The 16,063-nt window shown below is 53.1% G+C and overlaps 1 protein-coding gene across 8 annotated transcripts in view; it reads left to right on the forward strand.

The window, feature by feature from the left end:
• Positions 1–16,063, forward strand: part of ARHGEF9 (Cdc42 guanine nucleotide exchange factor 9) — a 170,670-nt gene that overhangs the window by 111,095 nt on the left and 43,512 nt on the right. For all 8 annotated transcript variants that reach the window (XM_031063383.1, XM_005428719.2, XM_031063384.1 and 5 more), the window contains exons 3-5: positions 7,739–7,930; positions 12,966–13,145; positions 15,547–15,779. In XM_031063383.1, the coding sequence (XP_030919243.1) occupies positions 7,739–7,930; positions 12,966–13,145; positions 15,547–15,779 (605 nt within the window). The remainder of the gene's footprint in view (positions 1–7,738; positions 7,931–12,965; positions 13,146–15,546; positions 15,780–16,063) is intronic.

The following is a 16,063-nucleotide window of genomic DNA, read 5'->3' on the forward strand; positions in this document are numbered from 1 at the left end:
CCTGCTGAAAAGCTGCCTTTGACCCACTTTATTTTCTGCTGCTAAAGGAGAAGTGCTGGATAAATTGGAGTGAGCTTTTAAGGCACTGTGGAGAAGGAGACTCTGAACCCAGAGCCTGGTCCCAGTGCCTTTACTGGGCAGGTGGGTTTAGCTCTGTATTGCAGGTGTAATTCCCCAGTTTGCTGCCCCATCTGCTTCTTTTTGCCTGTAAAATCTGATTGTATCTTGTTGAGCTCATCACTCACCTGCTTTCCCCCCCTGCAGCCCTTGCATTAGCATTCCCTCAGAGCCAGGGCCATCAGATTGCCCAAAGAAAGAGGATGGAGCTGCAGTCAGAGCCTTCTAAAGGAGATTTGATTCTCCTGTGGTAAATCCAGCTCACAAATAGCTGTGCTGGAGGCAGGGCCCAGCACGGGCAGCGCTGCTGGGGACAGGCTGAGCTGCAGAGTTTGGGGTTCCTAAAGGCAAGGAGCACCCCAGGGCTCCCTGTGCCACCTGCAGCCCAGACAGGGCCCCCAGAGGGGTCACACACACTGGCACTGTGCCCTTCCCTGGACAGGCTGGTTTGGAGGGGCAAACCCAGAGTTTGGAGGGGCAAACCCAGAGTTTGGAGAGGCAAACCGAGAGTTTGGAGGGGCTAAACCAGAGTTTGGAGAGGCTAAATCAGAGTTTGGAGGGGCAAACCCAGAGTTTGGAGGGGCTAAACCAGAGTTTGGAGGGGCTAAACCAGAGTTTGGAGGGGCTAAACCAGAGTTTGGAGGGGCAAACCCAGAGTTTGGAGGGGCTAAACCAGAGTTTGGAGGGGCTAAACCAGAGTTTGGAGGGGCTAAACCAGAGTTTGGAGGGGCAAACCCAGAGTTTGGAGGGGCTAAACCAGAGTTTGGAGGGGCTAAACCAGAGTTTGGAGGGGCAAACCCAGAGTTTGGAGGGGCTAAACCAGAGTTTGGAGGCCTTTCTTTGAGTCAGGCAAAGCAGGCAGGAATCTCCACAGCCCCTCCAGGCACAAACCTGCAGAGCCCCTTCCCTGGGCCTGCCCTTCCTCAGCCTGGCAGGGCTCTGAGGGGGCTCTGAGCTGCTGCTCTTCCCTCCTGAGTGCCAGCAGGGCTTGGGCTGTGGGAAATGGGGGGCTGAGCCCTGATTCCCAGGGTTCTGATGCAGTTTGCTGCAGTGTCCAAGCAGGTTTTGGTCCGTGCTGGAGCTGCAGCCCCTGGGAATGTGCATTTGGATTGCAGGGAGCAGGAGGGAGCACAGGGCCTGTTCTCTGAGCTGTTCTTGTTCCCCTTTCAGGGATACAGAGCCTGGAGCTGTCCCTACAGAATCCCAGCAGGGCCCTGCTTTCTCCTTTCCCAGAAATGACTAAAGGGTGTTTCTCCCCTTGGGTAAAGGGAATTTCTGAGACTGGGAATGAGAGTTTTAGGGAGGAGAAGAAGAGCTGAAGAGGCTTTGCTAAAGCTGGGGGCAATTGGAGGCAGGAAAGAGAAGGTATCAAAGAGCCTGTGGGCTGCAAGGTGTGGAGGCCACTGAGGCTGGGGGCAGATTACTGAGGGAGAAATTCAGGCTGGGGAAGAAAAGGGTGGTGGGACCACGGGAGGGGAAAGCCCCTTGCTTCAGCTGCCTGTCCTTCTGCTGCCAAATGTCCTGTTCCTTGTCCTGGAAGAGGATGCAGGAGATGCTCTGTGCTTCCCAGCAAACTGCATGCACATTCCCAGCCCTCCCCTGCTGGGCAGGGGCCAGGGCTGGCAGGGACAGCTCCGGGGGACACACAGCATCTCCTGCAGCTCCTCACTCCTCCTGGAGCCTGGGGAAGGGGAACACCTCGGCAGAGCCCAGGGCAGGCTGAGCCTGGAGGCTGCTGCTGCTTTGCTTGTGCAGAGCTCTGCACCACGGGCCCTCCTGGGCTGCAGATGGGCAACCAACCTCCTTAATCCAGAGGGGAGTGTGGTGGGGTGGGATGGACAGGGCTGGGGATGGACGGGCTGGGGATGGACAGGGGTGGGGGATGTGACACTGCACAGGCTGCGACACTGCACAGGTTGGGGATGTGACACTGCACGGGGTGTGACACTGCACAGGGGTGTGACACTGCGCAGGCTGTGACACTGCACAGGTTGGGGATGTGACACTGCACGGGGTGTGACACTGCACAGGGGTGTGACACTGCGCAGGCTGTGACACTGCACAGGTTGGGGATGTGACACTGCACGGGGTGTGACACTGCACAGGGGTGTGACACTGCGCAGGCTGTGACACTGCACAGGTTGGGGATGTGACACTGCACGGGGTGTGACACTGCACAGGGGTGTGACACTGCGCAGGCTGTGACACTGCACAGGTTGGGGATGTGACACTGCACGGGGTGTGACACTGCACAGGGGTGTGACACTGCGCAGGCTGTGACACTGCACAGGTTGGGGATGTGACACTGCACGGGGTGTGACACTGCACAGGGGTGTGACACTGCACAGGCTGTGACACTGCACTGAGGTGTGACACTGCACAGGTTGGAGATGTGACACTGCACAGGGCTGTGACACTGCACAGGTTGGGGATGTGACACTGCACGGGGTGTGACACTGCACAGGGTGTGACACTGCACAGGGTGTGACACTGCACAGGGATGTGACACTGCACTGAGGTGTGACACTGCACGGGGCTGCTGACAAGGACACAGCCCTGCTGGCAGCTCAGGGAGGCAGGAAAAGGAGCAGATCCTGTGGGAATGGAGCTGCTCTGCTGCAGGGCAGGGTGGAGGGGTGGGAGAGGGTCCTGAGGCTCTGTGCTTCCATGGATTTCCCAGGTTATTGGATCCTCTGGCACCTTAACCCCTGTCCTGTACAATCCAGATTCCCTGGGATGGCAGCAGCTCTCTGAAGGATGTGTGTGTGTCATTAATCTGCCACATGAGTTAATTGGGAGTGAGAATCCAGAATGGCACATTATCTCTGGTTGTGTCCTTGTGAATATCCAGTGGCAGCAGGTTAATCATCCAGCTGGCTGCTAACATGTTTGCTTTGTTGTGCTTTCTGATCATTATGAGGTGATCAGGCCTTGGTGCCTGTTGAAGGAAAAAGTCCTCTCCATCCAGTGCCTGCACCGAGCAGGGTAAATCTGCAATCATTGCAGGTCAGTGCTGCTGGCCCAGTGCCATTTGGGTAAAGCTGCAAGCTGATACATTGTATTTACAGAGATTTTATATCATAGAATCACACACTGGTTTGGGCTGGGAGGGACCTTAAAACCCACCCAGTGCCACCTCTGCCATGGCAGGGACACCTCCCACTGTCCCAGGGTGTCCCAATGCCCAACCTGGCCTTGGGCACTGCCAGGGATCCAGGGTGTGCACTTGTGCCAGGGCCTGCCCACCCTGCCAGGGAACAATTCCCAATTCCCAATCTCCCATCCATCCCTGCCCTCTGGCAGTGGGAGCCACTCCCTGTGTCCTGTCCCTCCATCCCTTGTCCCCAGTCCCTCTGCAGCTCTCCTGGAGCCCCTTCAGGCCCTGGCAGGGCTCTGGGCTCTGTAACACCGTGTCCCAGGTCACTGAATGTGTCAGGCACGCTCTGCCCCCAGGGAAGCTCTGGTGGCTCTCCCCAGTCACCTCCGTGCCCTCCACGTGCCTGAACAGATTTTCCAGGAATCTGCTCCGTGCTCCTGCTGGGCACTGGGGTGAGCCTGCCTGGCCTGTGGCTCCCCGGCTCTCCCTTTTTTCCCTTTCCAAAAGGATATCAGTCATGGAGAACATGAATTAGCACAATGCAGCCATCAGCTCTCCCTGGCTCCCAGAAGTGCTCCTTAGGGAAAAGGGCCTTTTTTCCGTGATTATTTTACTTTTATCTGCCTCTGCAAGTTCTTGCATTACACAAGAGCTGGTCATGACTTCCCAATTAGGTTGAATTTTGGAATAGGACTGGGAGCCTCATGATAAATCTGTTCCTCTCCACATGGAGGGGCCTCTCGATGGGAAACATCATGTAGGACCAGTGTTATGCTACTTGATTTTTTTCCCTGTAGTTTTTACTGATTTCTTTTAATTGATTCTTGATACAAAAAGCCCAGAATGGCTCTCAGGGCTTGGTGGTTTGCTTGCTGGGTGCTTTTCATGGCCTGGGGGAAAGCCCTCCCATTGCTGTTTCATTTTACAGCCCCTGATGTTTTCCATTGCAGAGGTGTTTAAAGAGACCCTGGATTTATTATTGTTTATATTTGTTTTGTTATTGTTTGGCCCAGCACGGCCCAGCTTTATTATTTATTATTTATCCCTAGAAATCCCCACAGGGATGGCAGCCACCCATCCTGAGCTGGGAGTGCTGGAGAGGTGGGATGAACCTGGGAAAAAAACAGAGTCTGAAGTTTCTTTTCTAAGAATGGAGATATTTGCTCTGAGAGGGAGGGGCAGCAGTGCCTTTGCGTCCCTTTGGAGAGATGGGGAGCAGACAGACCTTTTTCCAGGAGTGTGATCTCAGCTGTTCCCCACAGGAAGGAGGGAAATTCAGGCATTTTTGGGAGCCCCCTGGGTGTGAAACAGAGGGATGACCCTGGCAGAGGTGCTGGGTTAAAGCAGGAGCGTTTGCAGCTTTATCCAAATCACTCAATGTGACATTGCAGAAGTTTTGGGGCGAGGCCAGCATCTCCCAGTGTGGCTGTGCCACCTCACTGTCACCTGCACTCCATCACTGAGGCCCAGGGATCCAGCCTGGGCTGGTGGCACTGGGACAGAGGGCACAGTTAACCCTTGGAGTGCCACCTCCCTTGGCCCAGCACGGCCCAGCTCCCCCCCAGTGCTGAGGGGGGCAAACCCAGCCCCAGGGGTGTCTCAGCAGATGCTGCTCCTGGGTGAGAACAAGGGTCTGGGGATGCATTTCAGCCCAGATTTCAACAGCTCCATCAGTTTTTCCATGGCTATCCCTGGGTTTAGGTCCCTCCAGCTGCAGGGACTGGGCCAAGGTCAGTGCCAGAGCTGCCACTGCACGCCAGCTTTTATTACTCATGCTCCCAACTTCAAATGATGCCCTGGAAGAAGGATCCTTGGTGGAATTTCAGAGAACTTCAGAGGTTTAGATGGAAACAGGAGTGTTTGAACAACACAGTGGGATTCATCCTTCCAGCAGCAGGGGCTGAAGGGAGCAGGGTGGAAGCACCTTCAGCTTCCTCTGGAGCTGATAAAATTGTTGCATTTGTTTTTAATCTAAGGCAGAAGTCATCTAGACTAGAACTGTACTTTTTTCTCCTTTTGGGAACATGGATTCTAGCAGGAAGGAGCAAAAATTTCATTAAAGAAGAAAGCAGGACTCCTGAGATTTGCAGATGAGGAAGGAGGGAGTGTTCCTGCTGTGCACAAAAGGCAGCCTGAATTTGAGGAATCCTGGAAGTTTGTAAGTTTGCTATCTGCCTTGGAGTTTCAAAGCCTTTAGGACTCATGACTCAGGCTTACACACACATGCCTTGTAATGATCAGATCTTTCTGCCTTTTTTTTAAGTGAAAATCAAATTTTTTCTCATGATCACCTGACTCCAGGAGGTAGAGCTTTAAAAATGTGCTCTGCTGCCAAACTGGCAGGAATGTCATCAGACTTGGTAACAGGCTGTTCCTGTTGGGTTTGGGAAGGCTGCAGAATCCCTTTCTGTAGGAGAGGAAAAGCAGGGTGGGAAGTTATTTTAAACTTCAACCAACAGGGTCTCATCCCCACACTGCTCCTGCTGGATTTTCCACATCTGTTTGTTGGAATGCCAGTGAAGCTGCCACCAGGACATGTCCCTTGCAGGACTCCCTGTGCCATTCTGGCCTTCCCAGGACCCATTTTCCCTTCTCAGGGTGCCCCCAGGTTTTCCCAGCACTGAAATTGGTGGCACTGCTGTCAGTAGTTGGCCCTGAGGTCCCTTACCCCAACAGGGACATTGCTCAGCAGCAACACTTGTTTCATTTATTTATTTAAATTTTATTTTTTTTTTATTTCTTTTTCAGCACAAACCACTGCTCACGTTCATGGGGTGTTGCTCTGCCTCAGTGGACCCCAAACCTCTTCCAGAGGAGGGTGGGCTTGCTGAAAGAGACACTTTCCTAGCCAGATTTTGGGCTAGAAATTTTTTGGTTTTTTGAACATTTGTTTCAGCATGCCAGGAGAGGTTTTCCATGCTGGATTCCACTGTATTTGGTGGGATTGGATCAGCAGCTCCCTCACAGTGACCCAGGCCTCAGCCAGGCCTGCCAGTGCTGATAGAAATCCTACAAAACCCCTTTTTGATCCCCCAGATTTGCAGCATCATTAACATCCTGCTAAAGAAGAGATGGGTTTGGGTTTTTTGGTGTTTGTTTTTTTCCTTGGCCTTTACAACTGCCTGTGGGAGGGCAGAACGTGGGAGCTGCAAGAGGTGGTTTAGCAGAACAGCTGCTGGTTGGGAATGCAGGGAAGGAGCAGGGGCAGGTTTGGAGGTTTTTTACTTTCCTAATTTACAGGAACACTGCCCTTTACAATCTGTGCACAGCCCAGTTTAAACTGAATAATGGGGAAGCTGGAAACACTATTAACATTAAAAGGAAGCCTGAAGATCAGGTTAATGATGCTGCCTGGTTTGCTTGTACTCTGTGTGCGGACAGTTCCACTGCTCACAGGAAAATGTATTTTTAGTTTGAAAGTCCCCAGCATTTGGGCACTTCAAACACTGAGGAGAGAAATTGCCTCATTTCCATCACAGCTGAGGTGGTCTGTGAAAGACAGGGGTATTTCTGTCAGCTCTAAGTTTTATTTAATGTTTGTTTACAAACTACCCTGAGCCCAATTTGAGTCAATCAGAGTTATTTGAAGCAGCTTTTGTGGGAAAAGGTAACAGAAGGAGCCCTTGATCCGTATGGTGTGTGCAGAGCGCAGGCTGGTTCAGACACACAGGGGAGAGGTGGAATTTGCAATTTCTGTGGATGCTTTTTATTTGATACTGGAAGGCAGCTTCAATGTGCTGAGAACACACAGATCCTTTTTCACTGCTTTTTGTAATTTTCAGTGCCCAGTGCACCTGTCCCAAGCTGCCCTCAGCCCCCAGGGTTAGGACCCTTGCTCAGGGGTGTCCCTTCTGCTCTGGGGGTGCCATGGTTTGGGGATCCCAGTGCTGGGCTGCTGAGATATGGGACTTGCCTGAGCCAGGAAGGCTGTCCCTGTGAGCTGATGAGGAAAGCTGCTGAGAAATGGAATCAGAGCTCCTTCAGAGCCTGGGAGGTGACAGAGCTCCAGAAACACAGCCCAGAGCTGATGTGCACTTCAGATCTCTGGACCAGCCAGATATCTCCATATGGAATCCATATGGACATATCTCCTCCTGGAATCAGTCCCCTGGGAAGGGCTTAGCCCTTCTCCCAGAGGATCCTGTGCTCAGAGGGGCCCAGCTGGGGGTGCCAGGAGCTGGGACAGTGTGCTTGCCAGCAGCACTGCAGTTTTCCTCAGGCTGCCCTGTCTCACTCGTGCCCCTCTCAGTCGGAAGCTCTTGGCAGCATTCACTCATTCATTCATTCACCCTGTCACAGGGGGATTTCACATCTGGGGTCAGAGCAGCCAGCACTGCAATCCCCAGGAGATGGGGAGTGTTTGGGGCTGGCTGTGCCAGTATGGAGCTGGGCAGGGTGGGCTGGGAGCTGTGTGCACAGCCCATGGGCTGAGGAGGGGTGGATCCAACATCTCCCAGGGCCCTGCAGCCCTGAGCCAGCCCTGCTGCTGCTGGCAGTGATCCCTGTGCCTGCCTCTGTCCCCAGCTATGGGTGAACCAGGAGGATGGCGTGGAGGAGGGAACCAGCGAGGTGCAGAACGGGCACCTGGACCCCAGCGCCGACTGCCTGTGCCTGGGCAGGACCGTGCAGAACCGCGACCAGATGAGAGCCAACGTCATCAACGAGATCATGAGCACTGAGCGCCACTACATCAAACACCTCAAGGACATCTGTGAGGTACCTGGGGCTGGGGCTACCCTTGGGGACTGGCCTGGGGCTGTTCCTACTGCACCAAACACCTCAGGGACATCTGTGAGGTACCTGGGGCTGGGAACAGGACATGGGGACTGGAACAGGACATGGGGGCTGGAACAGGACATGGGGACAGGCCTGGCTCTATCCCCACTACATCAAACACCTCAAGGACATCTGTGAGGTACCTGGGGGTGGGAACAGGACATGGGAACAGGCCTGGCTCTGTCCCCATTACATCAAACACTTCAAGGACATCTGTGAGGTACCTGGGGCTGGGAACAGGACATGGGGACTGGGAACAGGACATGGGGGCTGGGAACAGGACATGGGAACAGGCCTGGCTCTGTCCCCATTACATCAAACACTTCAAGGACATCTGTGAGGTACCTGGGGCTGGGGCTACCCTTGGAGCTGGCCTGGGGCTGTTGCCATTACACCAAACATCTCAAGGACATATTTGAGGTACCTGGAGCTGGGAACAGGACATGGGGCTGGCCTGGCTCTGTCCCCATTACATCAAACACTTCAAGGACATCTTTGAGGTACCTGGAGCTGGGGCACACCTGCCCATGGTGAGGGGCTGGCAAGGGTTGAGCCTGGGTTTGTCCCTGGGTGATTTGGGAACAAGCTGAAGTGTCTGAAGACTGTGTCTAATGGAGGAGCAGCATCTGTCAATATGTATTGACAGTTCTGAGAATTTCCTGCTGGATCTGATAATTCCTTTAGTTTGTATTAGCCAAAAGTGCAATTTCCTGACCTTTATTCCATAGCTCTTTGACTAAAACATGATGAGGTTGAGATCCTTCAAGCAGCCTTCTTAATTAAAACCCAATGCCATCTACTTTTGAACTTGTGATTGAGGAAATTAGGTTGTAATTAAACCAATCAGTTACCCATGTCATCTGTGCCTTTCATGTCGGGTTCACGATTTCCCCTGGCTCAGGATGGCCCCCATTTGCCTTTTTCATGGTGAGAGTGAGGGCAAAACGTTTCCACCATGGGAAATGAAGAAGAGAACCAGCAAGCAATGGACTTTAGTGACTGACCCCACAAATCCCCAACTTGGTTCTTGTTCGTTAGGGCACAATTAACCCCTACAACCCCTTGGGTTCAGGATTAGTGCCCTGAGCTGAGCCCAAGGTGCAGAGCCTGTGCTGCTGGGTGTCTGGGAAGGGGAACATGTGGCTGTGCCAGAGTTGAGCACTGTGTGTGGAGATGTCCTTATCACTGAGAGGCAGAAGTTTGTGAGCCCTGAAATCAAAGTCTGGGGATGGCTTTCGGCTCATCCCTCGCAATGTTTAGGATTTAGTGAGCCTGTGCCCAGTCAATGTGGTGAAGCCCCTTGGGGATGGTGCTTAGAGGAATGTCTTCCTCCCTTCATCCTTGCTGCTTTCCTCCCAGCAAGACAGAGCAGCCATCCAAAAAGCATCTATGACACTTTTCAAATATGGAAGAGCCTTGGGATTTCAATTTGGAAACAAATGAGCTTAATTTCAGTGTGCTATTTCGGTCAGAGAGCTTTGCATTGGAGAAGGGAAGACTGCAGACACTTCTCCACATTTTGTTTCTTTTCCTGCATTTGCACTTTTCTGTTGGAAACGAAAACAAAAGAAACTAAAATAAACCTTAACTTGCATCTCCAGCCATGTCACCATGTTTCTGCCAATTGGGATTCTCAGGAGGTGCAGACAGGTTCAGCTGCAGTGGGGGAGCACTGATTTGCTGCCCCTAATGATGTATCCCAGACAGGAGAAATCCAGAAAGCTCTGCTCTCTCTTTGCTCTGTGTGATGCAGACTGGGATTGAGGGGATAAATCTTAGCTGCAGGTAGAGCATCAGGAAATGATTCAGCTAAGCAGGGAGGAGGGCTGAAATGGGCATTCTCATCTGTGCAACGATGGGCTGTGCCTTGCTGGAGAGAGGCTCAGTATGCTCAGTCTAACCCCAGCAATCCCTCTGTGGGGAAGGCTCCCTGGGCTCTGTCAGCTGGGGGCTGGAACAGCGGGGTGTGAGCAGGGCTGGGCTGGGAGAGCTGGGATGAACTGGGAGAGCTGGGCTGGACTGGCTGGGAGAGATGGGCTGGGCTGGGCTCCCCGTGCCCTGGTGGGGTGGGCAGGGCTGCTGTTTGTGCCACAGCACGAGCAGCTGGGCTGGACTGACTGGGAGAGCTGGGCTGGACTGGGCTGGGAGAGATGGACTGGACTGGGAGAGCTGGGCTGGGCTGGGAGAGCTGGGCTGGACTGACTGGGAGAGATGGGCTGAACTGGGCTGGGAGAGCTGGGTTGGACTGACTGGGAGAGATGGGCTGGGCTGACTGGCAGAGCTGGGCTGACTGGGAGAGCTGGACTGACTGGCAGAGCTGGGCTGGGCTGGGCTCCCCGTGCCCTGGCGTGGTGGGCAGGGCTGCTGTTTGTGCCACAGCACGAGCAGGCAGCAGAGAGCCCCTGGTGAGCTGCTCTGACAGGGGCACATTCCCCTCTTCCCAGGCTCTTTGTTTTGGGGTGTTTTAGGTGTAGGATGAAGGATGAGGTGTGAGAGGGGAAGGCAGAGCAGCTCTGGCTGGGCTGAGCCTGGTTTAGTGCTGAGTTTAGCTGTGTGTGGTTATTATTTCTGAGCTGCAGTGAATAACAAATCCTGACACCAGGGAGGCACCTGAGCATGGGAGGTCGTTCCTGGAGGGTGGTGGTGAAGAGCCCTCCCATTGCTCCCCTCTGCTTCTGGATGCATTTCCACTCCCTGCTCCTGTGTCACTGCACACCCTGTGACTGCTCCAACACCCATGGCATGAGTCTGGCCAGGCAGGGAGCTCAGGAGCTGGCCAGCACCAGGAGGGAGGGATGGATGGATGGATGGATGGATGGATGGATTATGGATGGGTGGGTTATGGATGGGGGATGGATGGATGGATGGATGGATGGATGGATGGATGGATGGATGGATGGATGGATGGATGGATGGATGGATGGATGGATGGATGGATGGATGGATGGATGGATGGATGGATGGATGGATGGATGGATGGATGGATGGATGGATGGATGGATGGATGGATGGATGGATGGATGGATGGATGGATGGATGGATGGATGGATGGATGGATGGATGGATGGATGGATGGATGGATGGATGGATGGATGGATGGATGGATGGATGGATGGATGGATGGATGGATGGATGGATGGATGGATGGATGGATGGATGGATGGACAGACTGACCACCTCTCCTGGCTGTCTCTAAGCCCACTGTGGGGTGAAGAAAACTCAGCACTTAACCTCCTGCAAATCCTGCCCAACTTTGGCCTATACTTCAGGGACTACATGGAAAAGTACTTTAAAGCCAGACAGTTTGGCAGCTATTTTTAGGTATTCATTGAGCAAAACCCTCTCCAACATCTGCTCATCAGTCAGCTCTCCCTTCTCTGAGCAAACCTGACGGGATGAGCAGAAGGAAGATGACATTGTTTTATGTAACAGAAGTAAATTTACTAGAAAAACTCTGCAGCAGCCTCCTCTGCTGCATGTTATGGATGAATCTTCAGTCTCCTTTTCCTGTCTTGTGCTGGAAACCACCTTCAAACGCACAGAGAGGATGAGGCTTGGGAACTCTTCAAATTCCTTTATTCTCCCTGTGCTTTCAGAGGTGCCTGCACAGAAATGTGCTGCTTCAGCTCCTCCAGACACGTGATTCCAGAGAAATGATGAAGCAGCACAGGGAGGGTGGGAATAGTGAGGATGGGAATTGCAGCCAATGGCAGCCCCGAGGCTGGGAGACGTTCCTGTGTTCAGGAGGGGAGGGACTCAGAGCACAGTGAGGGAACACTGTCCCATGGGCACAGGGAGGGCTTTTTCCTGGCTTTTTCCTTGGGTTTTTTCCCAGGCTATTCTGAGATCATCAGGTAAACAGGAAAATCTGCCTGGAGAGATGCTCTGTGTCATTTCTCCCCAGTCTGAATTTTGGTTTGCCCTGTGACCATCCCATAGTGTGGGAAGCAGCCTCCTCCCATTCCTTGTGGCCTTGGAAAATCAGAGGGGGAAACCCAGGGAAATGAGTCATCAAGGAGCTCCTGGGGGAAGAGAGACCTAGACTGGGAAGTGTAGAAGGTGTTCCATAACCCAAACTTCTCAGCTGAAAAGCCAGGAAATTCAGGGTGACGGCATCCTCTGAGCTGAGCTGCACATGGCAGAGGTTGGGTCCAGGCCAGGTCAGCCAGAGTTGCATTTCTCATTCATGTTTGAAGTTGTCCCTGCCAGGAACCACATGGTGAGGCTGAAGGACAGTTCATTGCAGGGTTCCAGTGTTCATTGTGGCCCAGCAGCTGCATGTTACCAGCTGGCAGTGTGACTAAGCATCCCAAGTTCCCAAATTTAGTCATTCCACTGGAGCTGCTGGCGTTTTCTTCCCTTCATTTTTTCCCCTTCCTATGTAATAAAGGCAAGCAGAGTAAGCACAGTCATCTCCTGATGACCCCTGTGTTGTTTCTTTCTAGTCAGGATGCTGCAAAACAGACCAGGCCAGTTGTAACAGCTGAGATTTGGCCTTGCAGAGTTTCTAGTCTAAATCATTCTGGTTGGACTTGATAATCCTAAAGGTCTTTTCCAACATTAAAAATTCTGTGATTCAGTGATGATCATCCTGACAGGTGAGGTGTGGGAGGATGAGGGGATTTGCTCAGAGCCTTCCCACCCTCCAGCACATCAGCTGCAAACTTGTTGGGGGTGCACTCCATCCCCTCATCCAGGTGGTTGATAAAGATACTAAACAGAACTTGCTGATGGTACTAAACAGCTTCCTTGTCCTGATTACTGAGCTGAAAGGAGAAATCAGAGCTCAAACAGCCCCTCACAGCTTTCTGTGGAGGCTGAGCCACTGGAAGGATGGGGAGGCAGCAGTGCTTGTAGGAGACCTGGGTAGGAGGTGTTGGGGGCAGTGGGGTTTGCAGAGCACTGGGCTCCCCTCCCTGGGGCTGTCCCCTGGCTGTGGCTGCTCTCTGCAAATCCTCCTTTCTCACTCTCCCAGGGTTACTTAAAGCAGTGCCGCAAGAGGAGGGACATGTTCAGTGACGAGCAGCTGAAAATCATCTTTGGGAACATTGAGGACATCTACAGATTTCAGATGGGCTTCGTGCGGGACCTGGAGAAGCAGTACAACAACGAGGACCCCCATCTCAGTGAGATTGGGCCCTGCTTCCTGGAACACGTGAGTGCACTGCCACTGTCCCTCCAGGCCTGGCTGGGGAGGGAGGGAGGGAAAACCCCAAAGGCAAAGGCAGGAACCTCTTCTGGTAACAGATCAGGGACTGCTCCATGTACTGGGGGAGACAGAGAGGAGGGAGAGCTTGGGTATGCAGTTGGATAACCCCCAGTACATCTGAGGCACATGGATGAGAAGATACTGGAGTATTTTGCCTGGCCCATCCTACTGTTCCATAAACCACCTCCTGCAGGAGCTGATAAATTGGCCAATGTTGTAAATGTGGCAGGAAATGTCAAACAAATGCCAGCCCTAGAGCTGGAGGCTTTCCTGGAGGGAGAGGGGAGCAGCTCCTGTGCTGTGTCAGGGCAGCAGTTCACTGCTTATCAGAGAAACTCCTGACAAACATTCCTGAAACTTCAGCAGCACATCCCTAAAGAGTTTCACAGCATCTTTTAAACATCCCTGGGTCTCTCATTGGGGTTTCCTCTGACAAGGTGCATGAGGTGTTAACATGGCTGGTTCTTATCAGAGCCTGCAGAAAGCAGCATCACATTCCACCTCTGTGCTGGGAAGATGTAGGAAATCTTGCTGAGAATCAGTAACTCAGATGTCATGACTTGAGGCTGTGCTGTCAATTCATTGATAGTGACAATAGCAAGAATTGCTGCTGAGATTTGGAGGAAGATCTGACACTTGCCTGTCACCAGACAGGGGCTGAGAGCTGGCTGATAAACTCCTGATAAATTGTCCCTGCTTAGCCATTTGGGAAACTGAGGGGTGAGGATGTTTAGATCCTGTTCAGAGATCTCCAAAGCATCTTGTTCCTCATTTTCTCCAGGAAGAGAGAGCTGTCAGTGCATGGCTGGGTCAGCTGTGGGGATGGGAAGGACCCTGGATCCCTGTTCCCAGAGAAGCAGCTTGTTTGGACCCTCAGGGACTGAGAAGCAATTGCTGGGCAGGCATGTCTTGGCTAAATAGAATCTGTCCTTTATTGGGAAGGCATTGACCACAGCTCGGTGGAACTGGCTGGTTTGCAGCACCTGCCTTTGACCTGGGCTGTCTCCCAGTTAATTTGTGGTGCTGGGCTGTGCCCACCTCCTTCCCAGGGAAATCTTCCTCTGCCCTTTCATTGCCTTGTCTGCATGGCCCAGATGAATCAAGCCCGAGTTAAAGGTGACAGTCTGTGGTCAGTGAAGGCAGAAAAAGGACATTCCAACAAAATAGACATCAGAAGACTTGTTAGAGCAGTCCAAAAGGTAGAGGAGCACGCGTGTCAGTGGGTTTTTTGTTTGTTTTTAGTGTTTTCTGGGGCTCTGTTCCTGGGAAAATCCATGCAGTACCTTGGGTTCCCTGTTGGTAAAGGGAATTTCAAACATCCCCAGCCCCCAAACACTTGCCAGGTGCTTCAGGCTCAGAGAAAGAGCTCTAGAGATAACAAGGTTGTCCTCTTGTCTTGCCAAAAGCCAGAGCTCTGCTGGGTTGTGCCTTTCAAACCCTCCCTGCAGGATTTGAAGCTGAGAGCAAGCACAACTGTGTGCAGGGCTCACATTAACACAGCTGTACCTGCAGAGACCTCGGGCTGGTGTCAGAGTGCAGGTCCCTCTCTGCAGTCCCTCCTTTCCCAGCACCTCTTCCAAACAGGAGGAGCACTGTAGGATCTGTCCTTCCTCCTGCTTGGGCTGTGCTTTCTTGGAAATCCAGACTGGTTTGGGTTGGAAGGATTGGGTTGGGAAGATCATTTTGTTCCACACCCTGCTGTGGGCAGGACACCTTTATAGACTTATGAGACTCCAAAATCATCCTTGAACACTTTCAGGGATGGGGCAGCCACAGCTTCTCTGGGAATTCCATCCCAGGGCCTCCCCACCCTCCCAGGGGGAGTTTCTCCCAGTATCCCTGTTGTGGTGGGTGTTGTTCAGAGGGCTGTGACCTCCCTGAAGAAGGGTCTTGCAAAAGACACCTGGGGAGCACAGGTACATCTGTGCTCATGCTGGGTGATTTCAGCTCTTCTGGGATCCAGGAGACACAGAAGGAGAGATGGGGTCATCTTGTGGGGTTCCAAGGAGGGCTTTATCGAGCTTCTTCCTCGAAGGGTTCAGTGATGTAGGAGCCACTGAGGCAGGGAAAGCAGGGGTTTATATAGAGATCTTGAGGGGCAGGGCAGAACACTGGAGCCAATGGGATACATTGAATCTGCATGTCACAGCAAGGAAAAAGGCTGGGAGAAGACTTTTTCTCACCCTAGTGGCCTGAAGGGTTCTCCCTCCAGGGGAGAGATGTGGGTCCTTTCCCTGCTGGCCCACCAGCCCCACAGATCCCACAGAACCCTGCCCTTCCCAGCCCTGGTGGGGCATTGATCAGCCAGGTGTCTGCCTAACCCGTCCTTCTCCTCCTGCCCTCACAGCAAGACGGCTTCTGGATCTACTCTGAGTACTGTAACAACCACCTGGACGCGTGCATGGAGCTCTCCAAGCTGATGAAGGACAGCAGGTACCAGCACTTCTTCGAGGCGTGCCGCCTGCTGCAGCAGATGATCGACATCGCCATCGACGGCTTCCTGCTCACCCCCGTGCAGAAGATCTGCAAGTACCCCCTGCAGCTGGCAGAGCTGCTCAAGTACACGGCCCAGGAGCACAGGTACCCTGCAGGCACGGGGCCAGGGCTGTGCCCTGCAGGGCTGGGGGAGCTGTCCAGGGCTGTGCCCTGCAGGGCTGTGGATTTTGTCCAGGGATCCTTCCTTACACAGGGCTTGGGGTTTTGTCCAGAGCTGCTGCCCTGCAGGGCTGGGGATCTGTCCAGGGCTGCTGCCCTGCGGGGCTGGGGGATCTGTCCAAGGCTCCTTCCCACCCACAGGTTGGAGTTTTCTTCCCAGTGCTCCTTCCCAACAGAGCTTGAGATTTTCTGTCCAGTGCTGCTTCCCT

This window comes from Geospiza fortis, unplaced genomic scaffold (genome assembly GCF_000277835.1).
Source record: "Geospiza fortis unplaced genomic scaffold, GeoFor_1.0 scaffold117, whole genome shotgun sequence".
NCBI lineage: Eukaryota > Metazoa > Chordata > Aves > Passeriformes > Thraupidae > Geospiza > Geospiza fortis.